This window comes from Phyllobates terribilis, unplaced genomic scaffold (assembly GCF_046119375.1).
Source record: "Phyllobates terribilis strain yellow unplaced genomic scaffold, ASM4611937v1 Scaffold_5__5_contigs__length_657084704, whole genome shotgun sequence".
NCBI classification, from domain to species: Eukaryota; Metazoa; Chordata; class Amphibia; order Anura; family Dendrobatidae; genus Phyllobates; species Phyllobates terribilis.
Genome location: NW_027362765.1, coordinates 294,279,506 through 294,307,324, shown reverse-complemented (window position 1 = coordinate 294,307,324; position 27,819 = coordinate 294,279,506). Strand labels below are relative to the sequence as shown.

General features: G+C 46.1%; 1 protein-coding gene across 1 annotated transcript in view; it reads left to right on the top strand.

Moving 5' to 3' along the window:
- Positions 1-430: 430 nt before the first annotated feature.
- The window catches only part of RPS6KB2 (ribosomal protein S6 kinase B2), a 38,320-nt gene continuing 10,931 nt past the window's right edge, over positions 431-27,819 (top strand). Inside the window, exons 1-13 of the mRNA XM_073684330.1 lie at positions 431-617; positions 6,434-6,468; positions 6,548-6,671; positions 18,306-18,374; positions 20,702-20,849; positions 22,499-22,556; positions 22,639-22,739; positions 22,857-22,947; positions 24,142-24,232; positions 24,832-24,939; positions 25,054-25,116; positions 25,207-25,284; positions 27,689-27,793. Of these exons, the coding sequence (XP_073540431.1) occupies positions 558-617; positions 6,434-6,468; positions 6,548-6,671; positions 18,306-18,374; positions 20,702-20,849; positions 22,499-22,556; positions 22,639-22,739; positions 22,857-22,947; positions 24,142-24,232; positions 24,832-24,939; positions 25,054-25,116; positions 25,207-25,284; positions 27,689-27,793 (1,131 nt within the window). The 5' untranslated portion in view covers positions 431-557. The remainder of the gene's footprint in view (positions 618-6,433; positions 6,469-6,547; positions 6,672-18,305; positions 18,375-20,701; positions 20,850-22,498; positions 22,557-22,638; positions 22,740-22,856; positions 22,948-24,141; positions 24,233-24,831; positions 24,940-25,053; positions 25,117-25,206; positions 25,285-27,688; positions 27,794-27,819) is intronic.

Sequence of the window (27,819 nt, the reverse complement as noted above, 5' to 3'; positions counted from 1 at the left end):
ATGTATTGGATGCGGTAACGCCATGTGTTCACATGAACACATGCAGATTTACCTGCATGATTGGACGCTGTGCTTTCGCTGCATCCAAAGCGCTGTTATAGCCTGATTGTGGGCACATAGACTAAGGGCATGTGCCCATGATCAGGCAACAGCAGAGTTTTGGACAACTATGAATAAACTTTATTACTGAGTGTGAGTCACAGGACAATCTGCCAGAGCAGGTACAGAGGGGTCATTTTCTCTGCAAAGATCATCCCTTACAGAATCGCCCCCTGAAGGAAGTGGTGCGATCACTGCGCCCCGGGTATGCGCAGGACAGACAAGTCCATGTACCACTCCTCCTGAGGCTGTGGAGGACCATGGTGCTGTCCTCACCAAAATAAAGAAAACACAACCAGACAGGATGTCCGCAGTGAGCGGCCGCCATTTTACTGTAGCCCAGAGGCAGGACTGCGCGACTGCACTGGGACAGGAAGGGAACTTAGCCGCTCAGGTGCGTTCCGGATATTTACCGGTTCCCGGAAGTTGCTCTTTCTTTTTGTCCGGGCACCGCTGCAATGGCAGCTGTTTTTGACCTGGACCTGGAATCGGAGGAGAACAGTGAGGAGAACGAGCCGGTAAGGAGGGTGGTCGTGGGCTTCGGAGGGAGGATCTAAGCTGTGCAGTGGTCATTGGTGGGCTCAGGCTGTGTAGACCGCAGACTGTCACTTGTTTACATGGACGGTGTATGTGTATGAAGGGGATTGAAAAGACTGATAACGCTACATGGTAGTCTACATCCCTCTCCAGTCCCTTGACTACATAGTCCAACGGCTCCTATTGTAATAATGGACGTGTTTACATACAGTCAGGACAAAAATAAGTTGTGTATCAGAGACGTGTGAGTGTCTCCTCCATATAATAAGTCGTGGTGTACCCCCTTGTAGTGTTCCTCCTCCCTATAATAGGTCTTGGTGTACCCCCTGTAGTGTTCTTCCTCCCTATAATAAGTCGTGGTGTACCCCCTGTAGTGTTCCTCCTCCCTATAATAGGTCGTGGTGTACCCCCTGTAGTGTTCCTCCTCCCTATAATAGGTCGTGGTGTACCCCCTGTAGTGTTCCTCCTCCCTATAATAGGTCATGGTGTACCCCCTGTAGTGTTCCTCCTCCCTATAATAGGTCGTGGTGTACCCCCTGTAGTGTTCCTCCTCCCTATAATAGGTCGTGGTGTACCCCCTGTAGTGTTCCTCCTCCCTATAATAGGTCGTGGTCTACCCCCTGTAGTGTGCCTCCTCCCTATAATAGGTCATGGTGTACCCCCTGTAGTGTTCCTCCTCCCTATAATAGGTCATGGTGTACCCCCTGTAGTGTTCCTCCTCCCTATAATAGGTCGTGGTGTACCCCCTGTAGTGTTCCTCCTCCCTATAATAGGTCGTGGTGTACCCCCTGTAGTGTTCCTCCTCCCTATAATAGGTCGTGGTGTACCCCCTGTAGTGTTCCTCCTCCCTATAATAGGTCATGGTGTACCCCCTGTAGTGTTCCTCCTCCCTATAATAGGTCGTGGTGTACCCCCTGTAGTGTTCCTCCTCCCTATAATAGGTCGTGGTGTACCCCCTGTAGTGTTCTTCCTCCCTATAATAAGTCGTGGTCTACCCCCTGTAGTGTGCCTCCTCCCTATAATAGGTCATGGTGTACCCCCTGTAGTGTTCCTCCTCCCTATAATAGGTCATGGTGTACCCCCTGTAGTGTTCCTCCTCCCTATAATAGGTCGTGGTGTACCCCCTGTAGTGTTCCTCCTCCCTATAATAGGTCGTGGTGTACCCCCTGTAGTGTTCTTCCTCCCTATAATAAGTCGTGGTCTACCCCCTGTAGTGTGCCTCCTCCCTATAATAGGTCATGGTGTACCCCCTGTAGTGTGCCTCCTCCCTATAATAGGTCGTGGTGTACCCCCTGTAGTGTTCCTCCTCCCTATAATAGGTCGTGGTGTACCCCCTGTAGTGTTCTTCCTCCCTATAATAAGTCGTGGTGTACCCCCTGTAGTGTGCCTCCTCCCTATAATAGGTCATGGTGTACCCCCTGTAGTGTTCCTCCTCCCTATAATAGGTCGTGGTGTACCCCCTGTAGTGTTCCTCCTCCCTATAATAGGTCATGGCGTACCCCCTGTAGTGTGCCTCCTCCCTATAATAGGTCGTGGCGTACCCCCTGTAGTGTGCCTCCTCCCCATGATAGGTCGTGGTGTACCCCCTGTAGTGTGCCTCCTCCCCATGATAGGTCGTGGTGTACCCCCTGTAGTGTTCCGCCTCCCTATAATAAGTTGTGGTGTACCCCCTGTAGTGTTCCTCCTCCCTATAATAGGTCGTGGTGTACCCCCTGTAGTGTTCCTCCTCCCTATAATAAGTCGTGGTGTACCCCCTGTAGTGTTCCTCCTTTCTATAATAAGTCGTGGTGTACCCCCTGTAGTGTTCCTCCTCCCTATAATAGGTTGTGGTGTACCCCCTGTAGTGTTCCTCCTCCCTATAATAGGTTGTGGTGTACCCCCTGTAGTGTTCCTCCTCCCTATAATAGGTTGTGGTGTACCCCCTGTAGTGTTCCTCCTCCCTATAATAGGTTGTGGTGTACCCCCTGTAGTGTTCCTCCTCCCTATAATAGTTCGTGGTGTGCCCCCTGTAGTGTGCCTCCTCCCTATAATAGGTCGTAGTGTGCCTCCTCCCTATAATAGGTCGTGGTGTACCCCCTGTAGTGTTCCTCCTCCCTATAATAGGTCATGGCGTACCCCCTGTAGTGTGCCTCCTCCCTATAATAGGTCGTGGCGTACCCCCTGTAGTGTGCCTCCTCCCCATGATAGGTCGTGGTGTACCCCCTGTAGTGTGCCTCCTCCCCATGATAGGTCGTGGTGTACCCCCTGTAGTGTTCCTCCTCCCTATAATAAGTCGTGGTGTACCCCCTGTAGTGTTCCTCCTCGCTATAATAAGTCGTGGTGTACCCCCTGTAGTGTTCCTCCTCCCTATAATAAGTCGTGGTGTACCCCCTGTAGTGTTCCTCCTCTCTATAATAAGTCGTGGTGTACCCCCTGTAGTGTTCCTCCTCCCTATAATAGGTTGTGGTGTACCCCCTGTAGTGTTCCTCCTCCCTATAATAGGTTGTGGTGTACCCCCTGTAGTGTTCCTCCTCCCTATAATAGGTTGTGGTGTACCCCCTGTAGTGTTCCTCCTCCCTATAATAGGTCGTGGTGTGCCCCCTGTAGTGTGCCTCCTCCCTATAATAGGTCGTAGTGTGCCTCCTCCCTATAGTAGGTCGTGGTGTACACACTGTAGTGTTCCTCCCCCCTATAGTAGGTCGTGGTGTACCCCCTGTAGTGTTCCTCCTCCCTATAATAAGTCGTGGTGTACCCCCTGTAGTGTTCCTCCTCCCTATAATAGGTCATGGTGTACCCCCTGTAATGTTCCTCCTCCCTATAATAGGTCGTAGTGTGCCTCCTCCCTATAATAGGTCGTGGTGTACCCCCTGTAGTGTTCCTCCTCCCTATAATAGGTCATGGCGTACCCCCTGTAGTGTTCCTCCTCCCTATGATAGGTCGTAGTGTTCCTCCTCCCTATAATAGGTCGTGGTGTACCCCCTGTAGTGTGCCTCCTCCCCATGATAGGTCGTGGTCTACCCCCTGTAGTGTGCCTCCTCCCCATGATAGGTCGTGGTGTACCCCCTGTAGTGTTCCTCCTCCCTATAATAGGTCGTGGTGTACCCCCTGTAGTGTTCCTCCTCCCTATAATAGGTCGTGGTGTTCCTCTTCCCTATAATAGGTCGTGGTGTTCCTCCTCCCTATAATAGGTCGTGGTGTTCCTCCTCCCTATAATAGGTCGTGGTGTTCCTCCTCCCTATAATAGGTCGTGGTGTTCCTCCTCCCTATAATAGGTCGTGGTGTTCCTCCTCCCTATAATAGGTCGTGGTGTACCCCCTGTAGTGTGCCTCCTCCCCATAATAAGTCGTGGTGTACCCCCTGTAGTGTGCCTCCTCCCCATAATAAGTCATGGTGTGCCCCCTGTAGTGTGCCTCCTCCCTATAATAGGTCGTGGTGTACCCCCTGTAGTGTGCCTGCTCCCTATAATAGGTCGTGGTGTACCCCCTGTAGTGTTCCTCCTCCCTATAATAGGTCGTGGTGTACCCCCTGTAGTGTTCCTCCTCCCTATAATAGGTCGTGGTGTACCCCCTGTAGTGTTCCTCCTCCCTATAATAGGTCGTGGTGTACCCCCTGTAGTGTTCCTCCTCCCTATAATAGGTCGTGGTGTACCCCCTGTAGTGTTCCTCCTCCCTATAATAGGTCGTGGTGTACCCCCTGTAGTGTTCCTCCTCCCTATAATAGGTCGTGGTGTACCCCCTGTAGTGTGCCTCCTCCCTATAATAGGTCGTGGTGTACCCCCTGTAGTGTGCCTCCTCCCCATAATAAGTCATGGTGTGCCCCCTGTAGTGTGCCTCCTCCCCATAATAGTTCGTGGTGTACCCCCTGTAGTGTTCCTCCGTATAATAGGTCGTGGTGTACTCCCTGTAGTGTTCCTCCTCCCTATAATAGGTCGTGGTGTACCCCCTGTAGTGTTCCTCCTCCCTATAATAGGTCGTGGTGTACCCCCTGTATTGTGCCTCCTCCCCATAAGTCATGGTGTGCTCCCTGTAGTGTGCCTCCTCCCCATAATAGGTCGTGGTGTACCCCCTGTAGTGTTCCTCCGTATAATAGGTCGTGGTGTACTCCCTGTAGTGTTCCTCCTCCCTATAATAGGTCGTGGTGTACCCCCTGTAGTGTTCCTCCGTATAATAGGTCGTGGTGTACCCCCTGTAGTGTTCCTCCTCCCTATAATAAGTCGTGGTGTACCCCCTGTAGTGTTCCTCCTCCCTATAATAAGTCGTGGTGTACCCCCTGTTGTGCGCCTCCTCCCTATAATAGGTTGTTGTGTACCCCCTGTAGTGTTCCTCCTCCCTATAATAGGTCGTGGTGTACCCCCTGTAGTGTTCCTCCTCCCTATAGTAGGTCGTGGTGTACCCCCTGTAGTGTTCCTCCTCCCTATAGTAGGTCGTGGTGTACCCCCTGTAGTGTTCCTCCTCCATATAATAGGTCGTGGTGTACCCCCTGTAGTGTTCCTCCTCCATATAATAAGTTGTAGTGTACCCCCTGTTGTGCACCTCCTTTTTATAGGTCATAATGTGCCCTCTGTTGTGTTCACCGCCTCCTTTTTATAGGTCATACTGTGCCCTCTATTGTGAGCGCCGCCTCCTTTTTATAGGTCATACTGTGCCCTTTGTTGTGAGCGCCGCCTCCTTTTTATAGGTCATGGTGTACCCTCTGTTGTGAGCGCCGCCTCCTTTTTATAGGTCATGGTGTACCCTCTGTTGTGAGCGCCGCCTCCTTTTTATAGGTCATAGTGTACCCTCTGTTGTGAGAGCCTCCTCCTTTTTATAGTTCATAGTGTACCCCCTGTTGTGAGCGCCGCCTCCTTTTTATAGGTCAGTGTACCCTCTGTTGTGAGCGCCGCCTCCTTTTTATAGGTCATAGTGTACCCTCTGTTGTGAGCGCCGCCTCCTTTTTATAGGTCATAGTGAACCCCCTGTTGTGAGCGCCTCTTCCTTTTTATAGGTCATAGTGTACCCTCTTGTGAGCGCCGCCTCCTTTTTATAGGTCATAGTGTACCCTCTGTTGTGAGCGCCTCCTCCTTTTTATAGGTCATAGTGTACCCTCTGTTTTTAGCGCCTCCTCCTGGGTTTTAGTGACAGAATTCCCTGTATATAGTAAGGTAAAGAGGTGGTGCCAGTGCTCGCCCCATGAATTCAGCGACGTGGCATATTGCCAGTGTAGGTCCTAGTGGTTGTCTCATCTATAGGCTGTATTAGATGGAGGGGGTCCTACTCTACAGACAGAACGAAGAGGCGCTTCATAAGAAGGTTAGGGGTACGCTTGTCTTGTTGGTGACGTTTTTCTATGATTGCAGGAAAATAACTCATTCCAGTATTATCTGTACTAAACATCAGTATGTAATCAGGGATAAAGGAGAACCAGCCATGTGGGGTACTGGGGTCTCCCCTGCCTAGGAGATGGGCTTATCACTACACTCCCCACGCTGATCAGCAGTAGTGTCCGCAGCCCACAGAGTGATGCCAGAGTCCATCAGTTTGTGTACTCGGGGAGTTACTGTGCGTTGTTCACGCCATTTGTAATGCTTTAAACTTTCCTGTACATTCTATATCTCCAGGCACAGATGTATAGGGGCTAACAGGCTGCTGGCCACAATGACCCCTTTCACAAGCTCTGCAGATAAGCAGCCTTTTCCCCCTAGTCGCCGTCCCATGGCACCAGACAGGGCTGGGACTATAGTGTGCACCTTTGACCGGGGGGTTGGAGAGCAGGTGCCAAGGACTGTACATTCAGAGATTTGTCTTGTGAACTTAGTGGATTGTGTTTTCATTTCTTCCAGGATGACGACTCTGAGATTACGGGATCTTGTGAAGCGTGAGTTCTGTAAATCCCTATGTCATTAGTTGTGTAATGCTACTGACATCCTAGTCCTAACTGTAGGATTGTGCCGCAGGTCCGACCTCTCATGTACTACGGAGTATGATCTTGCAGACAGCAGAATGTGCCCGGGGCAGGAGACCCTCTCCCCACAGTGCTTTCACATACTGCGGGTACTGGGACGAGGCAGTTATGGAAAGGTAACTCCGCTTATCCTGATAATATATAAATGAATACATTGACAACTAGATTTTGCTATACTTAAGTAAGACTAGAACCAAAAAAAGATCAGGGCAGCAAATTTTATTATAGATCGAGACTCATATGATATAATACCTACAAAGCACAGATTTAGAGTCCTAAAAAGATCAAAACAATTGCAATATTAGAAATAACCATGATTTTATTAAACATTCATCATACAAACATGATAAAAAAAAGACTGTTCATTTGAACAACAGAACAAGAGAAAAATTCCTCATAGAGTTAGGGCGAGGTCCAGATATAGGCTCACAATTAGAGATGAGCGTTGTTCTACTCGAACTGTTCGCCAATCTCAAATTCGAGCTGTTTTGGGCGGTGTTCGAGCCGTTCGGCGAACACGAACAATTTGATAAAAATTCGGCTGTTCGAGGTTATGTTCGATAACTGTTCGTGCACCAAAATCATAACTGGATTTTTTCTCAGTAATGATGAAAATTAATGTTAATACGCAGTTTGAGTGTACAGCGGGGTGGGGGGAGGGGCAGGGGATGGATCTCTGCAGGAACAATGAAGATCTCCATTTTTTTTTCTCTTTCCCGCATTTGCAGTGGGGAGGTGCAATCTGTCAGCCTATCAGCAGCGCACACACGGAGCGAAGTGCTTTTTTCACACAAGCAAGGGCATGTGTCATTGGCAGTGTATGTCACGTCCTTGCCCTATAAGACCAAGCCATTTTCCCCGTCGCCACCATTTTCTCACTGCTGCAGCTGCGTGTTAGACGGCACCGCTGTTGCTGTGTGCGCTATACCTTGTTAATTTCAAGCCAATTTTCGCACAAATATACAGATAGCATGGGAGTAGGGAATAGTTGTGATTGCAGTCCTTTTAAGGACTAGGTTACAGCATTTCCTACGACTTTTATCAGGCAGGTCTGTGCTCTTAAATAGATAGGTTGTGGGAGTAAAGACTAATTGTAATTGGAGTCCTTTTCAGGACTAGGTTACATCAGTTCCTATCAGTTTTTGCCAGGCAGGTCTGTGCCAGTGCTGTGCAAGTTTTTTTCACAGCATTTGGCTGAATCTAGCAAAGCTAATCCTTTTTGGCCTATTGCAGAGTGTTAGTCAGTGGAGTAGCCTATCTGTGTTGCAAGATATACCACCTGTGTATAGAATACCAATTTTTTTACTGCACCTAGTGAAGTAAAATCTTTTGGGCATAGCATCATTCTATTAGTCCATCTATACTGACCTCCATCAGGTTGCAAACTGAATATATTTTTTTCTGCATCTACCTCTGAAAAAATATTGGGCTTCTAGCTGTGTGTGGGACTTGTTGTATTAGTCCATCTATACTGACCTCCATCAGGTTGCAAACTGAATATATTTATTTCTGCATCTACCTCTGAAAAAATATTGGGCTTCTAGCTGTGTGTGGGTCTTGTTCTATTAATCCATCTATACAGACCTCCATCAGGTTGCAAACTGAATATAATTTTTTTCTGCATCTAGCTCTGAAAAAATATTTGGCCTTCTAGCAGTGTGTGGGACTTGTTCTATTAGTCCACCTATACTGACCTCCATCAGGTTGCAAATTCAAAATTAATTTTTTGTATGCATCTAGCTCTGAAAAAATATTTGGGCTTCTAGCTGTGTGTGGGACTTGTTCTATTAATCCATCTATACAGACCTCCATCAGGTTGCAAATTGAATATAATTTTTTTCTGCATCTAACCCAGCCAATAGTTTTGGCCTAATACCACAGTTTGGCCACTCAGCTCTGCTCGGTTACCATCCATTGTTTTTTTGTGCAAACAACTCCAGAGTTGTGAATTAGTTAACCACCAAAATGAGTGGAAAAAGGCCTGCTGCTGGTGGAAAGGGGAATAGGCGTGTTGGGAAGGGGAAAAAAGGTTGTGTCCGTGGGGTAGGTGTTAAAGCAACAGTAACATCTGAAGAAGAAAGACCATCTTCCAGCCAAACTAAAATGTCTACTTCTTTTAGCGGACAATGTGATAAGATCCCTTTCTTACGGCCACGCCAATCGCTACAAATTCCAGATGAGGCACAAAAACAGCAGGTGCTTCAACGGATATCAAGTGCTCCTTTAAGTGGGCTCTCCTCCACATCAACTTCAACATCACAAATACTCCAGTCCTCAAAGGTGTCACCCAAATCGCACTTGCTTCCTCACAGCTCCCAAATCTCCAGCTGCCCGTCTGAGTATGAGGTAGAACAGATGGTTGAGTCTGCAGAGCTGTTTACTCATACTATAGCCTGGGAATCAGAGGTCGACTCCAGCGCTTCTGTGAATCCAGACGAGGAAATGATCTGCACTGATGCCCAGAATCTTTATGAGTCGGATCCAGGACCAGACGCAGAAGGTTCTGACCATAATGTAGACCCTCATTCCCAAACTGTAACTCCTGTTGGTGGAGACAATGAGGAAGACGATGATAAGACTCAAATACCTGATTGGAGCGACAACTTTAGTTTTTTGTCAGGGCAGGAACAGGTTGGCTCTGAGGACGACGGGTGTGATAACACACAGGGTGATGATGATGAGGGTGGAGATCCCACTTACTGTCAACCCACAGTCAGCCAAGAGATGAGGTCAGCAGAGGAGGTGGAGGAAGATGCTAGTGACGACGAGGTCAGGTTGCGCCTTCCTGGACAGAGACGTAGTACTGGAAGCACGTCAACAACTGCATCCTCAAACACAACTCTGCCTCTCACCACAAGTCGTGGTGGCTCTTCAGGTCGCATGGGTGCTAAGCCTTGCATAGCCTGGGCATTTTTTCAGATCGATAAAGATGACCCAACTCGTGTTATCTGTAACATTTGTCAGCAAAAGCTAAGTAGAGGCCAAAAAATACATAGTTTGAGTACTTCATGCATGAACCGGCACATGGACATGAAGCATAAGTTGCAGTGGGAAGCTCAGTGTGCTACAATGCGGCCTAGCCGGCCGGGCCAACCACCGTCTGCCATATCTTGTGCATCCGCGGCCTCTTCATCCTCTGTGACTGGGGGGACAGCAGTCACACCTGTTTTGGGGCGCAGACCTGCCACCTCTTTACCCGCAACAGCCAGCGTGATTGGCAGGTCATCATTTTCTTTGGAGGTGGTAACACCAGCTGGTGTTGAGCGCTGTCCGACATCGATAGCACCACCTTTGGATCAAGGCAACCTAACATGTCCGCCTGCATCTTCCTCACAGACCGGCAGTTTGCCGGGGACACCCTTATCAACCCCGTCTAAGCACAATAGCCAGCCCTCGGTCCCTCAGATGTGGACAAGTAAAAGACCATTTCCTCCTAGCCATGAGAAAGCTAAGAGGTTGAATTTCACCATCTGCAAGCTCTTGGCTACAGAAATGCTGCCTTTCTGCCTGGTGGACACAGAGGATTTTCGAGACCTTATGTCCGTCGCAGTGCCCCAGTACCAGATGCCCAGTCGGCACTACTTCTCAAAGAAAGGTGTGCCTGCGCTCCACCAGCATGTCGCACACAACATCACCGCTTCTTTGAGAAACTCTGTGTGTGACAGGGTGCATTTCACCACAGACACTTGGACGAGTAGGCATGGACAGGGGCGTTACATGTCGCTGACTGGGCACTGGGTAACTATGGTGACAGCAGGACAAGGGGCTGCTGTCCAAGTCTTGCCGTCCCCACGAGTTGTGCGTCAATCCTCTTTATGTCAAAGTTCCTCCACTGCTTCTGCCTCCTCAACCTCCTCTCGGTCTTCCACCTGCACCCAAAGCCTGTCTGGTCATGCCACAAGCTTTCTAACTGCGCAGAAGGGATCCTGCACACCTCCTTACTATGCTGGCAGTAGGGCTCAACGTCATCAGGCGGTTTTTACTTTGAAATGTCTGGGAAATGTGAGTCACACAGCTGAGGAGTTGTGGTCAGCTCTGGAGAACCAATTTCATGAATGGCTGTCTCCACTGGACCTGAAACCAGGGAAGGCCGTGTGCGACAATGCTGCAAACCTGGGTGCGGCCCTTCGCCGGGGCAATGTCACACACGTGCCTTGTATGGCTCACGTGTTGAACCTGGTTGTCCAGCAATTTTTAGCCCACTATCCCAGACTAGATGGCCTTCTGCAGAGGGCACGGTCGCTGTGTGCTCACTTCCGCCGTTCGCATCCCGCAGCTCAGCGACTTACATCTCTACAGAAGTCGTTGGGCCTGCCACTTCACCGGCTAAAATGCGATGTGCCTACCCGGTGGAATTCAACTCTGCACATGTTGCAGCGACTGTGGCAGCACCGACAAGCCCTGGTGCAATACGTTCTGACGTATAACCTGGGCCAACGAGATCCAGAGGTGGGGCAAATCACGCTGGAGGAGTGGTCTCAGATCAGGGACCTATGCACCCTTCTGCACAGTTTTGAAATGGCGACGAAGATGTTTAGTGCTAATGATGCCATTATCAGCATGACTATTCCGGTGAGTTACATGCTGGAGCACATGTTAAACAGAATTCGGAGTCAGGTGGTGGCACAAGAGGAGGTGGAGGAAGTAGAGGAGGAGGAGTTGTATGCGGAAGGGCTAACATCTGCAAGGTCCAGACGGTCGGCAGCACCAAGGCGGCAGGCATGTGAGGGTGGGGGAGATGGTTTTACCAGGGCGCATGGTAGCAGCCAAACTAGTGAGGAAGGTGCAGGAGCCCAGGAAGAAGTGGAGGACGAACTGATGGAAGACTCATCAGATGAGGGAGACCTTGATCACATTTCTGTTGTGCGAGGTTGGGGGGAGAGGACAGAGGAAGGAAGCATGATTGTTACCTCGCCACCAACACAACAGGGACTTGGTGCTCCTGGATGCGCAACACACATGAGTGCCTTCTTGCTGCACTACCTGCAACATGACCCTCGAATTGTGAGAATTAGAAATAATCCTGACTACTGGGTTGCCACACTGTTAGATCCCCGGTACAAAAGTAAATTTGCCGAAATTATTCCTGCCATAGAAAGGGATGCACGCATGCAGGAGTATCAGCAGAGACTGTTGCAGAATCTTACATGTGCTTTTCCACAAAACACCAGTGGTGCACGTAGTGAATCTCACAGTTCCAACTTGCCAACCGTGGGACCGTCATGTGTTCAGCACTCAAACCGTAACAGAACCACAGTATCTGCTGGTAACATCAATTTTGCGGAATCATTTCACCACTTTTTTAGCCTATCCTTTGCAAGGCCACAGGAGACAAGAAGTCTGACACATAGTCAACGCCTAGAGACGATGGTACAGGAGTATCTCCAAGTAAACATTGAAGCCACGACTGTGTCACTGGACCCTTGCTCTTTTTGGGCTTCCAATCTGGATAAATGGCCGGAGCTAGCCACTTACGCCTTGGAGATCTTGTCATGCCCCGCAGCCAGCGTTCTGTCTGAACGTGTGTTCAGCGCTGCTGGTGGTGTGCTGACAGATAAGCGCACGCGGCTCTCCACTGATAATGTAGACAGACTCACGTTCATAAAGATGAACAAATCATGGATCCGAAACGACTTTTCTACCCGTGTCATCCTGGGGAGAGTAAAAGCTTGATGATTGGTTAAAATCACCCTACCAACCGTTTTAAGCTTTCAAATTACTAATCATGTTTATCTGTATCTTGACTGGAAAATAATTTGGGCTTTGTAGCAGTGTGCAGCACTGATCCTATTAGGCCATCTATAATAAGCTCCACCAGATTTAAAATTAAAAATAATTTTTAGCTGCATCTAGCCCGGAAAATAATTTTGGGGCTCCGAGATGCGCAAGACACATAAGTGCCTTCTTGCTGCACTACCTGTAACATGACCCTCATATTGTCAGAATTCGAAGTAATCATGACTACTGGGTTGCCACACTCTTAGATCCCCCAAACTTTTCGATCAACCTTTTCATTTTAATAAAGACCAAAAAAATGGTCATTTTTGAAATTATAAGCATTAGCAGGTTGTTAGAAACTGAAATCAAACAGTTTTCAACTCAAAACTTTATTCTAGGTGATGTTACATTTTCACATAGGACCCCTTGTTCGAAAGGAGCTTCTGAACTCTCTCGTCCATTGAATTTGTCAGGTTTTGGATGGTTTCTGCTTCAATTGTTTTGCATGAGGACAGAATACCCTCCCAGAGCTGTTGCTTAGATGTGAACTGCCTCCCGCCATCATAGACACTCCTTTTAATGATGCTCCAAAGGTTCTGAATGGGGTAGAGGTCAGGGGAGCATGGGGGTCACACCATAAGTTTGTCCCCTTTTATGCCCATATCAGCCAGAGATGCAGATGTTTTATGTGCAGCATGAGATGGTGCATTATCATGCAGAAAAATGATCTTGCTGTGAAATACACGGTTCTTCTTCTTGAACCATGGCAGGAAGTGCTGTTTGAGAAAATCCACATACATTATGAAGTTCATCTTTAGCGCCTTCAGGGATCCTAAAGGGGCCGACAATCTCTCTCCCCATGATTCCAGCCCAAAACATTACTCCACCTCCTCCTTGTTGGCGCTGTAGCCGTGTTTGCGTGGGGTGTCCATCAACCAGCCATCCTCCACTCCATCCATCTGGACCATCGAGCGCTGCACGGCACTCATCCGTGAACAAAACAGTTTTGAAATCAGTCTTCATGTAATGTTTGGCCCACTGGAGCCGTTTCTGCTTGTGTGAAGTGGATAGAGGAGGTCGACAGGATGGCGTATGCACAGCTGCAAACCTCTGAAGGACCCTGCATCTTGTTGTTCGGGGGACGTTGGAGGCACAAGCAACTTCAAAAACTTGTCTGCTGCTATGACAAGGCTTTTTTGCCGCTGCTCTTTCAACCTGACGTAATTGCCTGTAGGAAAGAGTCATCAATTTGCCCTTATCAGCACGCACACGTGTGTACTGTGAATCAGCTACATACTTCTTGATTGCCAAGACACTTCATCCTGATCATCGCACAATGTTGATTGTAGTCATGCCTTGACCTAAACACTCCACAATTTGTTGCTTCTCAGCAGGCGACACATCCTTTTTCTTTCCCATTTTGGCAGAAAATGTAGGATGCTTAATAATGTGAGAGAGCCTTCTTAAGTAGTCTTGCCTTTCATTGGACACACCTGCCAAACTAATTAGCACAGGTGTCTGCAATTGCTTACAGTGATATAAAGAGCCCTGACACACATCACCATCAATGAGTTTAACTGACAAACAAACAAATTCTTCCCTTATCACTCCTAAACACTTTTTCCATATTAATTTGGAACGCAGTGTACATGTGCTTTTCCACAAAACACCAGTGGTTCACGTAGTGAATCTTACAGTTCTAACTTGCCAATCGTGGTCTGTATGGAATTGTTCAATAAAGGGCCCAAAATTAAGATAACATAGATGGGAGAGGTCTCTATGAATAGGAATTCCTAAGTATTTGATACCCTGTGAGGGCCAGGCAAAGGGAAAGTTGGACTGGATGGAATCCTATATGGATTTGGGGAGGGAGACATCGAGGGCCTCAGACTTCGCTGTATTGATTTTAAAATTTTACCATGTAACAAAGTGATCTATTTCAGCCATAACAGCATGGATGGATATATGTGATTGAGTGATATATACTAGGACATCATCAGCAAATAGAGAGCACTTGTACTCGGTGCCTCCCACCTCAATCCACCTAATATTGGGGTTATGGCGAATTGATGAGAGCAGGTGCTCCGTCACTAGGATGTATAAGAGAGGGGACAGAGGACATCCCTGCCTTGTCCCATTGGTGATTGTGAAAGGTGATGAAAATGTTCTGACGCACCCCCTGGGCCTTGGGACACCCGGAGCCGGACCCTTTTTGGTGGATGCTGGTGGTTGTAGTCTTCGTGGCGGCGACCCGGTTCCGTGGCTCAGGGCGGTCAAACCAGTGGCGGAACTATTTATGTGGTTTTGATGTTTAAATGTCCGACTACGCCACCCGTGGATTGCGGTCAGAGTGAACTGCCGCTACAGGGCAGACCGCTGAGGCTGGTGTTGTGGGTGCAGCAGAGCGTAGCATAACTCCCCACGGGAGGAGTATAGCCTCAGGGCAGTGTATGCGGAGGATGGGGGTGATGGTGCAGGGCAGCAGCAGTAACGACACGGAGTCAGTGATGCAGTCCAGGGCCTTTACTCACAGTTCTTATTATCCAGACCACGTCTGCAGGTAACGGCTGCCCACGTCGTACTGTGCTCACCAGGTGAGGGGCTCAGACAACTCCCAGATAACTTTGGAGCACTTCACAGGACCCCCTTTGTGTGTCCTTTGTCTGGCCTTTCTTACCAACACTTCTGTCCGGCTGCCTCGGGCCTCCTCTTGGTAAACTTGGCGCCAGTTTCCCTGACCCTATGTGGTGCCTTCCTAGCGGGTGTAGCGAGGGGCTGCGCCACATAAAATGTCAGAGCCTCCGGTTTCTAGCTGAGGGTCGTTTCCTGCCTCCACTAGTTCGGGGACTTGTCTCCCCCTTTGGCCTGACCCCTCCACGCAGGTGGATTCGGGCGTGCGGTGGCGACTCGGCCGTCCGCACCCCTGGGATCCCTTCATTCCTCGTTCCTGGAGCCTTCTCCGCTCCTCTTCCTTCCTTCTCCCTCTTCCAGGCCTGGGCCTCTGTTACTAGGCCCGCCTCCGGAGCAGAGCTCATGCAGAGCCCCTGCTCCCTGCCACTTCTGCTCAGACTTTTCTGCACTGAACTAAGATGGTGCCCACCTTTTATACTCCCTTCTCAATGCACCCAGGAACTGCTTCCTCCCTGCTCCTGCACTACAGGGTTCCCCTTCCTCAGTGTTCCCTCCCCCCACTCCAGCCAGGGACAGGGACTGTCGTGCCCATCTCAGGGGCATATTGGTCGCCCTGCCCCACGGCAATGTGGTGTAATGCATGCAGGTGTCGGGTCCTGATCCACACTCCATCCTTACCTGAGAGTGAGATATCACACCTCTGGGTGAGGTGCAATACGTCTGTAGCAACCGAGCCCTCAGGGTGCTACAGTTCCATTTATCTTCAGCCTAGGTGACGTATTGCGATACAGGGCCGTGATTTTGGCTATAAAAGGGTCCCCTAGACCCCTACCCCAAGCTTTTTAAGAGAATCATATATGGCGTGCGAGGAGACTCTATGGAATGCTTTCTCAGCATCCAACGAGAGTATCTAATTACAAATTTTTAACTGCATCTAGCCCAGGAAATACTTTGTGCCTAGTAGCAGTGTCTGCTAGTCAGCGGATTATCCCGGCTGTTAAGCAAGCTACACCACCTGTAGTTTAGACACTTAATTTTTTCAAAGGAAATGCTTCGGGACCATGGGATACTTAGTGAAGAGCATCAGGAGGCACCCCAAGGCATAGGGGCTGGGACTGGCAGTAGGATGCCTTGCGGTGGACAGCCGAGCTCGATCCTTATAAAAGCTTTTTAACTGCAGCAGCTTTAGTGGACGCTACTGGAGCTGGAATTACCGCGGCTGCTGGCATGAGACTTGCCCTCCAATAGATCCTTGTAAATGGATTTAAAGTGTATTCATTCAAATTAGAGAGACAATTTAAATTAAAAAGCTTAGAGCTGCCTCCACCACAGGGGGGCTCGCTCGACCCACCAGCGGACAGGCACCAGTATTGGGAGAGGGGGGCTGGCCGTCAGGGTTCACCGCGGCTCTGGCACAAACCCGGCGACACGGAGGTGGCACGGGCAGGAGCGGACTGGCCGTGTCGGCTTCGCACTTTTTTGGTTTTAGAAGGGCATGACATGCCTATATCTGTGTCTCCCCCCTCCTTTTACTCCTCCACCTCTTTTATTTTCGCATGACTATATGTACTTGTCACTTTTCCATGTGTTAGTTATGTCTTCTGAGCAGTTTGTCAGCTTTTGGACACCTTTGAAGGTGTTTTCTATGTGTTTCTATGTGTTTTTGTTTGCCTGCCATTGGTTTTAACGGTGTTCGAAGGTGTTCGACGAACAGTTCGGCGAACACACGGGTGTTCGACGAACCGAACCGAACTCGAACACTACGGGGGTGGCTCAACACTACTCACAATCAATGCAGTGCAAACCACATGTAAGCAGAAGTGGATCACAGATCCCTATATACCTGCCACATGTCATGAGTCACAGGTGTGCATGAAAAATATAAATCATGCACATGTATTGCTATAATCGGCCTATATTTGTAAGGCAAAAGTTGTCATACTAAAAATGATTAACCACATGACTCAGAAAACATGTACCCTGGTCTCAGTTCTGACCTTAATACATATACATAATTTTATAGATGCAATAGTGGCAAATCATAATGTAAACATGTCAGTGTAATCATCACCTGTCCTGTGTGTTTGCACCGCTTAGTGCAGTGCCCCTACGCACGTTTCGGTGCTCACAGCACCTTCTTCAAGGGTAAGACTGCCCAGTCAGTGCTGACACTTAGCAGACAGAATGGTAACATGTTAATGTATTCATTCACTTTAGAAATCAGCAATATTAAGGCAAAGTTTCTACGGTGCAAAAACACAACATATTTTCCACTGTGTATTCGCTTATGGAAAATCTGCTGCTTTTTACAGTGCCAGCAAAGTACATGATATCTGTAGTGTAAACTGACAAAACCTGCTTGTTTAATGGGCTGGTCCCAAAGTAAAATGTATTTTATTCCTAAATCTCATCTATTTAATATCATGATCTAATCTCTTTACTAATGCACTTTACCCTCACTACTCTAACTGCTGCATATCTTAATGGGGTGGTCCAAAACTAAAATGTATTTTCATCCTAAATGTCTGTCCATTTAATGTCATAATCTAATCTTTTTTTCTAATATACCTTAATTAAAAACTTCCAGTTGTTCCCCTCACTATGCTATCTAACTGCTTTTATTTATTTTTTTACAACTTCCTGTGTGATGCCTCTTCATTTGAGAATCCCAGTGCATGCTGGGATAGTCAAACGAGTTGTCAGGGGGCAGAGGCTGCGGTCACTACCACAACCTCTGCCCTGAAACGAAGCGTCATCAGTGACGTCCGTTTCAGGGGCTGGGTTAGTCCCTCCTCTACGGAGCATGCATCTCTTATCAATTCTGACGTTTACTATGTGCAAGCTCCCTTGTCACTGCAATATTCTTCTCTGTGCGTAGTGACAGTGCGCTACGTCACTACTCATCAGAGCCAGTGATGAGACCGCAACAGAGCGCACTCTCGGTGCGCATTGTAAGAAGAAAACCCAGCGAGCAAAGACCAGCCCTGCAAGTGGTCTCTGCTTGCCCATTTTTTCCTTACAATGCGCAGACAGCGTTTTCTTGCCGGCTCATCAGTTCTCATCAGAGCCGACGAGGGAGCGCACTGTCACTGTGCACTGAGAAGAATAATACAGAGTGATAAGATCTCACTGAGCATACGTCAGAATTGACAACTGACACTTGCTCGGCAGAGCAGGGATTAGCACACCCCCTTAAACAGACGTCACTGATCACTCTTCGTTTCAGGATGGGGGCAGAGGCCGCAGTCTCTGCCTCCTGATGACTACTTGTTTGACTATCCCAGCATGCGCTGGGATGCTTCCCTGCACTAAATATTACTGCTGAACTCCACTACCAGTTTTTCTGAAAATGTGAAGTCCTTTATCTGACCTCTTTTATGAAGAGCTTTTATTTTCTTCAGGTTTTTCAGGTGAAGAAGGTGACTGGCTCAAATTCGGGAAGAATTTTTGCAATGAAGGTTTTGCAAAAGGTGAGTTTTCTGGATGAAAAATTAAGATATTCTAGAAAATGTTGCTGACAGGGTTTGGACTGGCCCTCGAAGGGGACCTTAGAACCCATTACTTTCCTCTAGAGCAGTGTTTCACAAACCCCAGCCTCACGGCCCCCCACAGTTCATGTTTCCAGGATCTCCTTAGTATTGCACAGGTGATTGAAGTATCATCAAGGCCTCAGGAATTCTCTCACCTGTGCAATACTAAGGAGATCCTGAAAACATGACCTGTGGGGGGCCGTGAGGATGGGGTTTGGGAAACACTGCTCTAGAGTCTATTATTTAAGGGGTGATTCAAAAATACCATATTAGACCTCATTGATGGTGGTTTCTGTGTATACAATCATAACAGAAAATACAAGCCAATTAAAGTGGATTTATCCCCTAAGAGATCATTATTTTTATTTTTTCTTTTAACTTCATTGATATTTTTTCCCCCACTTTTTGTGGGGTATTTCTAAGAGTCCCAGTTGCAGAGGAAACAGACCACATGAGTCACTGGCAGAGCGGATCTGGGTCTTCTGGGGCCCAGCAGCTTGGCTTTGCCAGCATTGGATCGCCGATCATGTGAATTCCAGGTCCTGTAGAATCCTCAGCAGTGCCGATGCTTCTGTACACTACTTAGCTCTCATGGAGCACACTGTAGCCGGTGAAATAGAAGACAGAAGCAGTAATAAACCTCTTGTTTTCTTCCCAGGTTCCCCAACTGCCTTAATCCCTGTGATGTAAATTCACAATAGCCTTGGATTAAAGCCCAGAACGAAACGGCTTAAATTTACGGGTCTTGGTCATTATGTGACTAAAGGGGTTCTCCAAAGACGTAATTAAATGACTCCCATCTCGTAATTCAGATGACAGCCCGTCCTAGTCCCGTGTGTCAAGATGGGCTGCAGTCTGAAGAAACTGCTCCTGAGACTTGTCTCAACTGACAAAGGAGGTGTATCGTAAGCATACTTGCCTCTGTGCACTGAAGAGAACAACAATGACCTCACAAGAAATAAATCTTCTCCCAGGCGGACTGAGCACAAAGGATTTTTCAATGGGTGACAGCTACATTAACTGTGCGCTGCCATGGGGGTGCGACATACTATGCGCCTGTTGGCTATGAAGCAATTATGGGGAGCCAGTGGGTTGCTACGATAGCCAGGGGTCTGTTGAAGACCTCCGTGCCTGTCCTCACGGAGCTGGGATTTAAAGGAGAGTGTTATTTTTGCTATATATAACAATACTGTGGTATTGCAGTATATAGCACAAGCTATCAGACGATCGCAGGTTGAAGGTTTGAAAAAAAAAACAACAAATGTTTGAATTGTCCCTCCTTTACCCCATTAAAAGTAAAGCTATAAAAAAAGTGGTATATCTGTGTCCAGGAAAGTCAAATCTATCAAAATCTTAAAAGTAATTAACAGTAAACACTAAACCTAAAAACTCAAAATTCCAAATTTGTGGGGGGGTTTTGTCCACACAACACTGCGATCAAGATGCCATATCTATTATAAAATGGTATTGATAAAAATGTCTTCTCACCCTCACACAGCTGTATTGACCAAAAAATAACATTACGGGTCTTGAAAAATAGCGACACAATAAAAAAAAAAATCTTTACTAATTTCTGAATATTTTTTTTCACTACTTAAATAATAAATAAAAAAAACTGGACAAGTTTGGTATCGTCGTAATCGTACTGACGGGGAGAATCGTATTGCTAGATCATTTTTACTACACAATGTACACAGTAAAAACAATTCTCAAAAACAATGGCAGAATTGCTTTTTATTTCACAATTTTGCCACTCTTGGAATTTTTTTTCCCATGTTCCAGTACACTGTGGTAGATTGAATGGAGTTGTTCAAAAGTGCCATTCATCCCGCAAATAACAAGCCCTATGGTTCTTAGAATAAGGGGAGGAAAAAAAAAGCAAAAATGGAAATTGGCCGTACTGTTCCAAAGATTTGGGCATTTTTATGTGGTCCCAATTTTTATGGTCTTTACATAAGGGGAGTTGTTCACGGAATTCTCTGGGGTTGTCTTTCGACTGCTCTGCATTATTGCCTTGTGAGCCACGCCACCTTGGTGAAGACCATCGGAAGCAGCACTAACTAAAAAGGCCCATATTTCTGGAACCATGAGTCGGATTTATATAAAAAGCAATGCATACTCTGCGGAGTGTCGTGTATAAAATAGGAGCAAAACTGTGCACGTTTCCTCTGGTGATGGGTCATTTTTAAAGCTTGGTGGACTTGATTATTCATCTTGTATTGAGTATCGCCTGCCTCTGAATGTAACGTAACTTCTTCTCCCTTTAGGCACGGCTAATTTGTCATGCTAAAGACACTGAGCACGCAACAGCAGAGCGTAGCGTCCTAGAAGCCGTCCGACATCCCTTCATTGTAGACTTGGTGTATGCTTTTCAAACCCATGGGAAATTGTACCTGATCCTGGAATGTCTGAGTGGTGAGTTCATTAAATCGCAAAATGTTTTAAAAATATCTACGTTTATTATCTTGGACCGCTCCGAATCAGCGAAGAGATTTCTGAAAACCTAGAAGAAGATTCTAAGCAATGGTCTGTTCAAGGGATTGTTCATAAACTATATATCGCTTATCCACAGGATAGATGCTACATTTATGGTCATTGTTCATTTTACTGTTTATGCGAGTGGCGGTCTCACATGCTCACTACAGCTATACTCCCCATTTCCAGGATCAGAGGGGGTCTTGACAGCCAGACTCCTTGCTGTCATCCATCCTGTGTATAGGTGATAAATGTTGTTCATGAGATAACCCCTTTAAAGTGTAGCTGTCATTAAAATAATTTATATTTTAATAATCCATATGTAGACTTATAAAAAAAACAAACATTGAAAGGACTGTATTGTTGCCTATAAAGGATCCTACTCTCTAGAAGAATTAGGGTCCAAACTATTGAGTTTTAGGATCTCTCACGCTGCGTGGCTTTTCACAACCCGTCACCCCAGCACTTTAAGTTTATCATAAAAAGGAGCGCTGCCTGCAACATTGAGGACTTGTAGCGCTTTTTATGTGGGGTTTTTTTTTCGGACTGAAAAGCCAAAGTTGTACAGTTGGGCTATGTTCACATGCACATTCAAAAATAGTGTTTATTATTTTGCTTTAGATCTTGTGAAGCACCTAAAGGGTTAATAAAGAGGAATGAAAAAAAACAACTTTTTTTTTTTTTTTGCATTAAAATGTACTTGTAGCCCCAAATGTTTCATTTTCAAAAGAAGTAATGTAAGAAATAACCTCTATATGGTTGTACACTACTATTTGGGGACACAGCACAGAAGTGAAGGAGTACAACTTGGTGCTCAAGTTTTGCTGAATGGTTTTCGGTTATTACCAAAGAAGTGTTAGTTGTCAAATTTTAAAAAGCAGGAACACGAAAACTGGCGGCAGGCGGAAAGGGGTTGTCTACTACTTGGACAACCCCATTTTAAATGAAGTAGTCCCCTTTATAAAATAAAAACAACATATACTCATCTCCCATACTGCCACTGTTCCAGCGATGCCGGGCTTGTGTGACATTGTCATGTGAGCCCTGCAGCCAATCGTAGGCTGCTATTAGGCAGCTGCGCTCTCACTACTTTTGATTGTTGGATTCCACCTGCTTAATAAACACACAGAAATTAGCCTATGCGCTGCAATGTCAAGTCAGTTTACTGTGCACATGTTCAGTCATATTATACTTTTTTTAAACGCCCTGGACTAAGCAGGTAAACCGATGTCTAAAAGGCATCTTGTGCACATACCCCTATGGGTAAGCCGTGATGGGGCTTTAATGGGCTTCAGGATGTCATACAGAGCAATTAGTCCCAAAGATTTTAACTAGAGTTGTATTCTCCATTAGTGATCATAAGAGGTACAACATGCTGTACTAAAGCATTCTCCAGTTCCAGCTGTAGCTCGGGGAGTGCTGATAACCACACGTTGGCTCCCACAGGCACAGCAGCCATGCCTATGGGAACATATGGCTATACCTGTACAATCAGATGTACCAATTAATGACTGGATTCCAGTCCCATAATAGGTCACATTTGGCCCAAGCTTCAGTAGTAACTTCCATGAATTTCCTTTCTCCTACAGGTGGGGAGCTGTTCCTGCACTTGGAGCGGGAGGGAATCTTTATGGAGGACACGGCCTGGTATGTCATCCTGCAGTGAATCTGTACTGTAGTTTCATGGCTTTATTTCCATCTGTGACCGTGTACTTCTTTTCTCACATAGCTTCTACTTGGCAGAGATTACCCTCGCACTTGGGCACCTGCATTCTCTGGGGATCATATACAGGGATCTGAAACCAGAAAATGTCATGCTTAGTGCCCAGGGTGAGTTAGTGACAGTTAGACATCTGCGTCGTCTTTACCAATCTGTATGTGTTTGTGAAGGATACACTTGTCCCACAGAGCCATTGTGGTTTGCTAACTCTTTGTCATCCTCATCAGGTCACATCAAGCTCACTGACTTTGGAATGTGCAAGGAGTCAATCCACGGAGACAGCGTGACACACACCTTCTGTGGAACAGTGGAGTATATGTAGGTTCTGATTTTGCAATGGTAAAAGATCTTACGGTCTTATTTGGCAGGAAATAAACTGAAAGTTTCTTTTTTTTTTTTGGCACTGACCTGCTTTTAAAATGGTGCCAGCATGAACAAAATTGCAAATCTAACTTTTTCATATGCCTGAAATTTCCTGTGTATGAAAATCCCAAATATGTGTGCTCTTCCCAATCTACATCATCACTCTTATTACAGAGAACACAGATCCCCATTATTTTTATTTTGTTATTTATTTGTGCGCCTTTAGGTGATGTGTGGTATATAAGGCACACAGCACCCTTCAACAAAACAAAATCTGTACATGTAAGGGCATATAGTTGCATCCTGCAGGACATTGCATCATTATTAGCCATAATTAGGATAGCGGTCCTCTTAGCATGCTCCATTTCCCAATGTGATAGTTGGAGGCTCCTGACATCCTTGCAATGTCACAACTTTTCCATGGAATTCGGGTCACTTTGATAATTTCTGTGATCTCTTTAGCTCCCTGTTACTTTAGGAAGACCTAAAGTGCACCATACCATACCCATCTCCTTAATGCCAAAATGCTGGGGATCGCAATCTGCCATTAAATTGAACTTTACATGTCAACTGCATGGGGCATGAGCTTCCAAGTCAATTAAAGGGGCTGTCCAAGTTTTTGAAATGTTTTTCTACTAGCAAGGAGTTTGAGAAAATACATGCTACAGCATCTACTCTCCCGGTTGCATCAATTATATGCAGTAGTTCCAATTAACCATTGCAGCCAATCACTGTCCTAAGGGGTTATGCTTTCACGTACAATATAAGACTGCAGAGGTCAGTGATTGACTGCAGTGGTCACATGGATGTACAAGATATGAATTCTCCAGCAGAGTAAACAATGACTATTGCAGCAGAGGAGGAGAATGATTTAACAGATGAAGATTATTTTTTTTTATTATTATTTTATCACATTGCCTCCTGTTGGGAATTTTTTTTGGAATTTTTTTTTTTTTATCTTCAACAATTTTTTTTTAACTTTAATCTGACACCGCAAGATCAGCTGAACATTTAACAGAAAGGCTACACATAAGGATTTGGTGCAAACCTGTTGAACATGTCTGTCTACGGGCAATACGTTATAGTGCAGGATGACCAATTTTCGTCATTGTCATTTATCAAATTCTTGCCTCTTCCATCTTCTTCCAGGGCTCCTGAAATCTTGGCTCGCAAAGGACACAACCGGGTAGTGGACTGGTGGAGCCTCGGGATTCTTTTGTACGACATGCTGACCGGTTCAGTGAGTGTTCACTTTTGTCTCAGTTACCATTTCATTTTATTACTTTTTGGTTCAAGTTTTCTATGAAACTGCATGGTAATGCCAAGATTCATAGGGTTACCTTAGAAATACTTCACCAGAACAGCTCAGATCCGATAGCTGTGACTACAGTAAACCACTGCAACGACAGCGGGGCGCTAGGAAATGAAAAAGAAACAGTAACTTTGTAATTCTTAGAAAAAAGGCAATGCTTGGAAAAAGGATACAATATTGAGAGTTTGATGCGAAAGAAAAAAAATTGGTGCCCAAATTGATTTGGTATTTTCTTTTAAAGGGGTTTTTCATCTTTCGCATAGGTGATAACTTGTTGACAGGTGGCAGTCCGACATAAGATTTAGAATTGAGCGCTAGGGCAAATGCTTGAGATCAACTTCAATAATTTTCAGTGGAACTGCCAAACGCAGCACTTGGCTTTTTCGGGCAGCCTTGACATGCCGCTCAATTTTGCAATGTCGATAAAATCCAGTTGCCATATGTTTGGTGTGTGATACGGTTTCCTTACACTCACATGTTTGTTTGTTTTTTGTCTCCCTATTTCTTTTTTTCATGTGTGATTCAAGCCCCCCTTTACTGGAAACAACAGGAAGAAGATCATTGACAAGATTCTTAAAGGAAAGCCAACTTTCCCCCCTTACCTTACACCAGATGCTTGTGATCTCTTGAAGAAGGTAATGTATTCATTTTCCCTTTATTGTGGATTGTTATATTTTTCTATTGTCCTTTTTATTCTTGACGAATGAAACAAAATCAGTCTGTTCATTCAGTAATTTATTTTTTTTCAGCTGCTGAAGAAAAGTCCAGCTCAAAGGCTTGGTTCTGGACAAGCTGATGTGGCTGACATACAGGTGCCATTATGTAACTTTTCAATTGTGTCCTCTGGTGTTTGAGGTTATATATATTACACCATTGTTTTTTGTTTTTCCTTTATTATGCAGAAACACCAGTTCTTCAGACAAATTCACTGGGACGATCTTCTACAGTGTAAAATAGAACCACCGTACAAGCCAAACCTGGTAAGTGTACTGAGCAAAAGTGGAGCAGATAGGTCTGGAAGTAGGGTGGTACCTACTCATAGATGGCGCTCATTAAGTATGCCTTATACACAAGCCACACTCAACTGTACACTTGGATGTCTTGAATAACTGTGCCATCTATTGTCCTTGCAGCTGAGCCCAACTGCCCACTGAGAGCCAGTGGTGGTCATTGGAGCTCCGCATGGGAAGTCATTGTTTATTCCCTGCCAATCTTCATGGGTGTCCAGGGCCATCTGACTAAAAACATGACCATATACATTACTGCAAGCCTGTGGTCTACTCACCACGGGCCATAAATGCCACCTTGCCTTAAAACACACATGACAACTTGGCAAGGTTTTTACGGGGTTGACTTGCATTTTCATGTAGGCAGGAGAAACAAGCCCCTCACCTCCCCCAATTACATTTAAAGAAGCTTATTCTTTCTTCCCTTTCCACCTACTATTGTTTTTCCATCAATTCAACTATTGCCAATTTACAAATTCCCTGCGACCTTCCAACTCCATTACTCTATACCAGTTATACTTAAAAGGCGCAGATGGACACCAAATGGAGGTCTGCAAGTCCCACTTTATCTCGATAGTGAATAGAAGAGATTTTCCTGCCCGTTTGATTATCTGACATATGTCACCCAGAATTTGGTTTTGCAAGTTGAGCTCATGACGCATTCACAGCAAATTGTGTCCTATCTACTGTAAATAAATGAGCAGTCTGGTGGTAGGATTGAGGGGCATCATTATCATAGCCTACAAAGTATTTCTGTTACTGTGTCTTTTGAGTTTAACATGAAAATCCAATAGTTTGTCCGTAGTCCTTAACATGTTGGGGAGAGAGAACTAAAACTACAGCTTGAACCCAACGTATTTGTAATAAACTCGCATTCAGATGAATAGTTGTGCTTGGAATACATGGAGGGCTCGAGTCTACCAGAGAAGAATACCTCTAAAACAAAAAAAGGACAATGGACACCATTCTGTGAGCTCCATGCTCTATCAAAGGACATATGGGTAACAGTAACTGCAGGATATGTTTAGATATGACAACTGCAGTGGAAATGTTCTGTAACCTTAGACTGAAAGAGGTTGTCCACTATTTATTCATTGATGACGTCCCTGTAGGACAGGTCATCCGTGTCTGATCGGTCAGGGTCAGACACCCGGCACCCCCGCCGATCAGCTGTTCTTGCCGCCAGCCAGAAATGCTCAATTGCAGAACAGCTCCATCTTCTAAAAGTGGCCTTAGCCAGGTACTGCACATGCGCCTCCTATTCAAATCTATAGGAGGCGGATATGCAGTACTCGGCCGCGGCCACTATGAGCCGATGGAGCAGTTCCTCAATTGAGGATTCTTGGCTGCGGTTACAGAGAGCAGCTGATCGCCCACGGTGCTGGGTGTTGGACATTGATAACCATCAGTGATTAAAGTAGTGGACAACCTCTTTTAAAGTGGTCAACAGTTATTGATGAACTATTTTTAGGATAGGTCATCAATTTCAGTTGGTTTCCTGACCCCCCCCCCCCCCCCCAGTGATCAGCTTTCACAAGCTCTATGGTGGTCTTATGTAAACTCATTGAACCGTGCTGCACTGACACTACTGGCCATGGCCTAGTACTGCAGAACATCTCCTGTTTTTTCAATGAGATCTGTTCTGCAATACCCAGCAGTGGCCACTACATATTGAATGGCGCTGCACAGTGCAGCTCTGTTAAATGTGTTTCCATTTGGCTGCTAGAACTGTGTATAAACAGATTTTTTTGACATTTCGGTCTCCCTGTCGGACGTTGTGATTTAGCTGCTTACCGCTTATCCATTAACTGGTTCCTACATTTGCATACTGAAATGTGTAAATCTGATGAAGGTCAGTGAGACCGAAACGTCAAAAAATCTATTTATACACAGATCTTGAAGTGAATAAATTGCATTTAATTGAGTGATGGATTACCAGTTTTTTTAGTTACTGTAAAGGGTTGGGACCCTATCCGTGCACCTACTAATAGTGTAGTGCTGTCAGTTTTTTGCATTTAGCTGCTGCCAAAGCTGATAATGGCTGATTGGTGTGGGTGTCGGACTGCCACCAATTTAATATTGATGCCCATGGATAGGTAATCCGTATCTGATGACCAGACAACACCTTCAATCGATGATGGAATGTCAGTGAATTCTGCACAGGCCACATCAGTCACTTCTACTGTATGAGACTTTTTGGATGCTTTCGTAATTTAATGACATTAACCCTATAATGTCTTCTGGTGTATGAGATGGCGAGCAATGTGTAATTAAGGGGACATGTCCTCCATTTAGCTTTATACTAATCTCAAAAGGCAAGGAGGTATTCTAATTTTTGCAGGACACAAAAGCTAATTATCGTCCTGCTCTCTTGCAGCTTTCTGAGGATGACGCAAGTCACTTCGGTTCTCACTTCACCAGACAAACGCCTGTAGATAGTCCTGATGCAATCATCAGTGAGAGCGCAAACCAGGCCTTCTTGGTAAGTGGTGGCTTACTTGGAAGTGG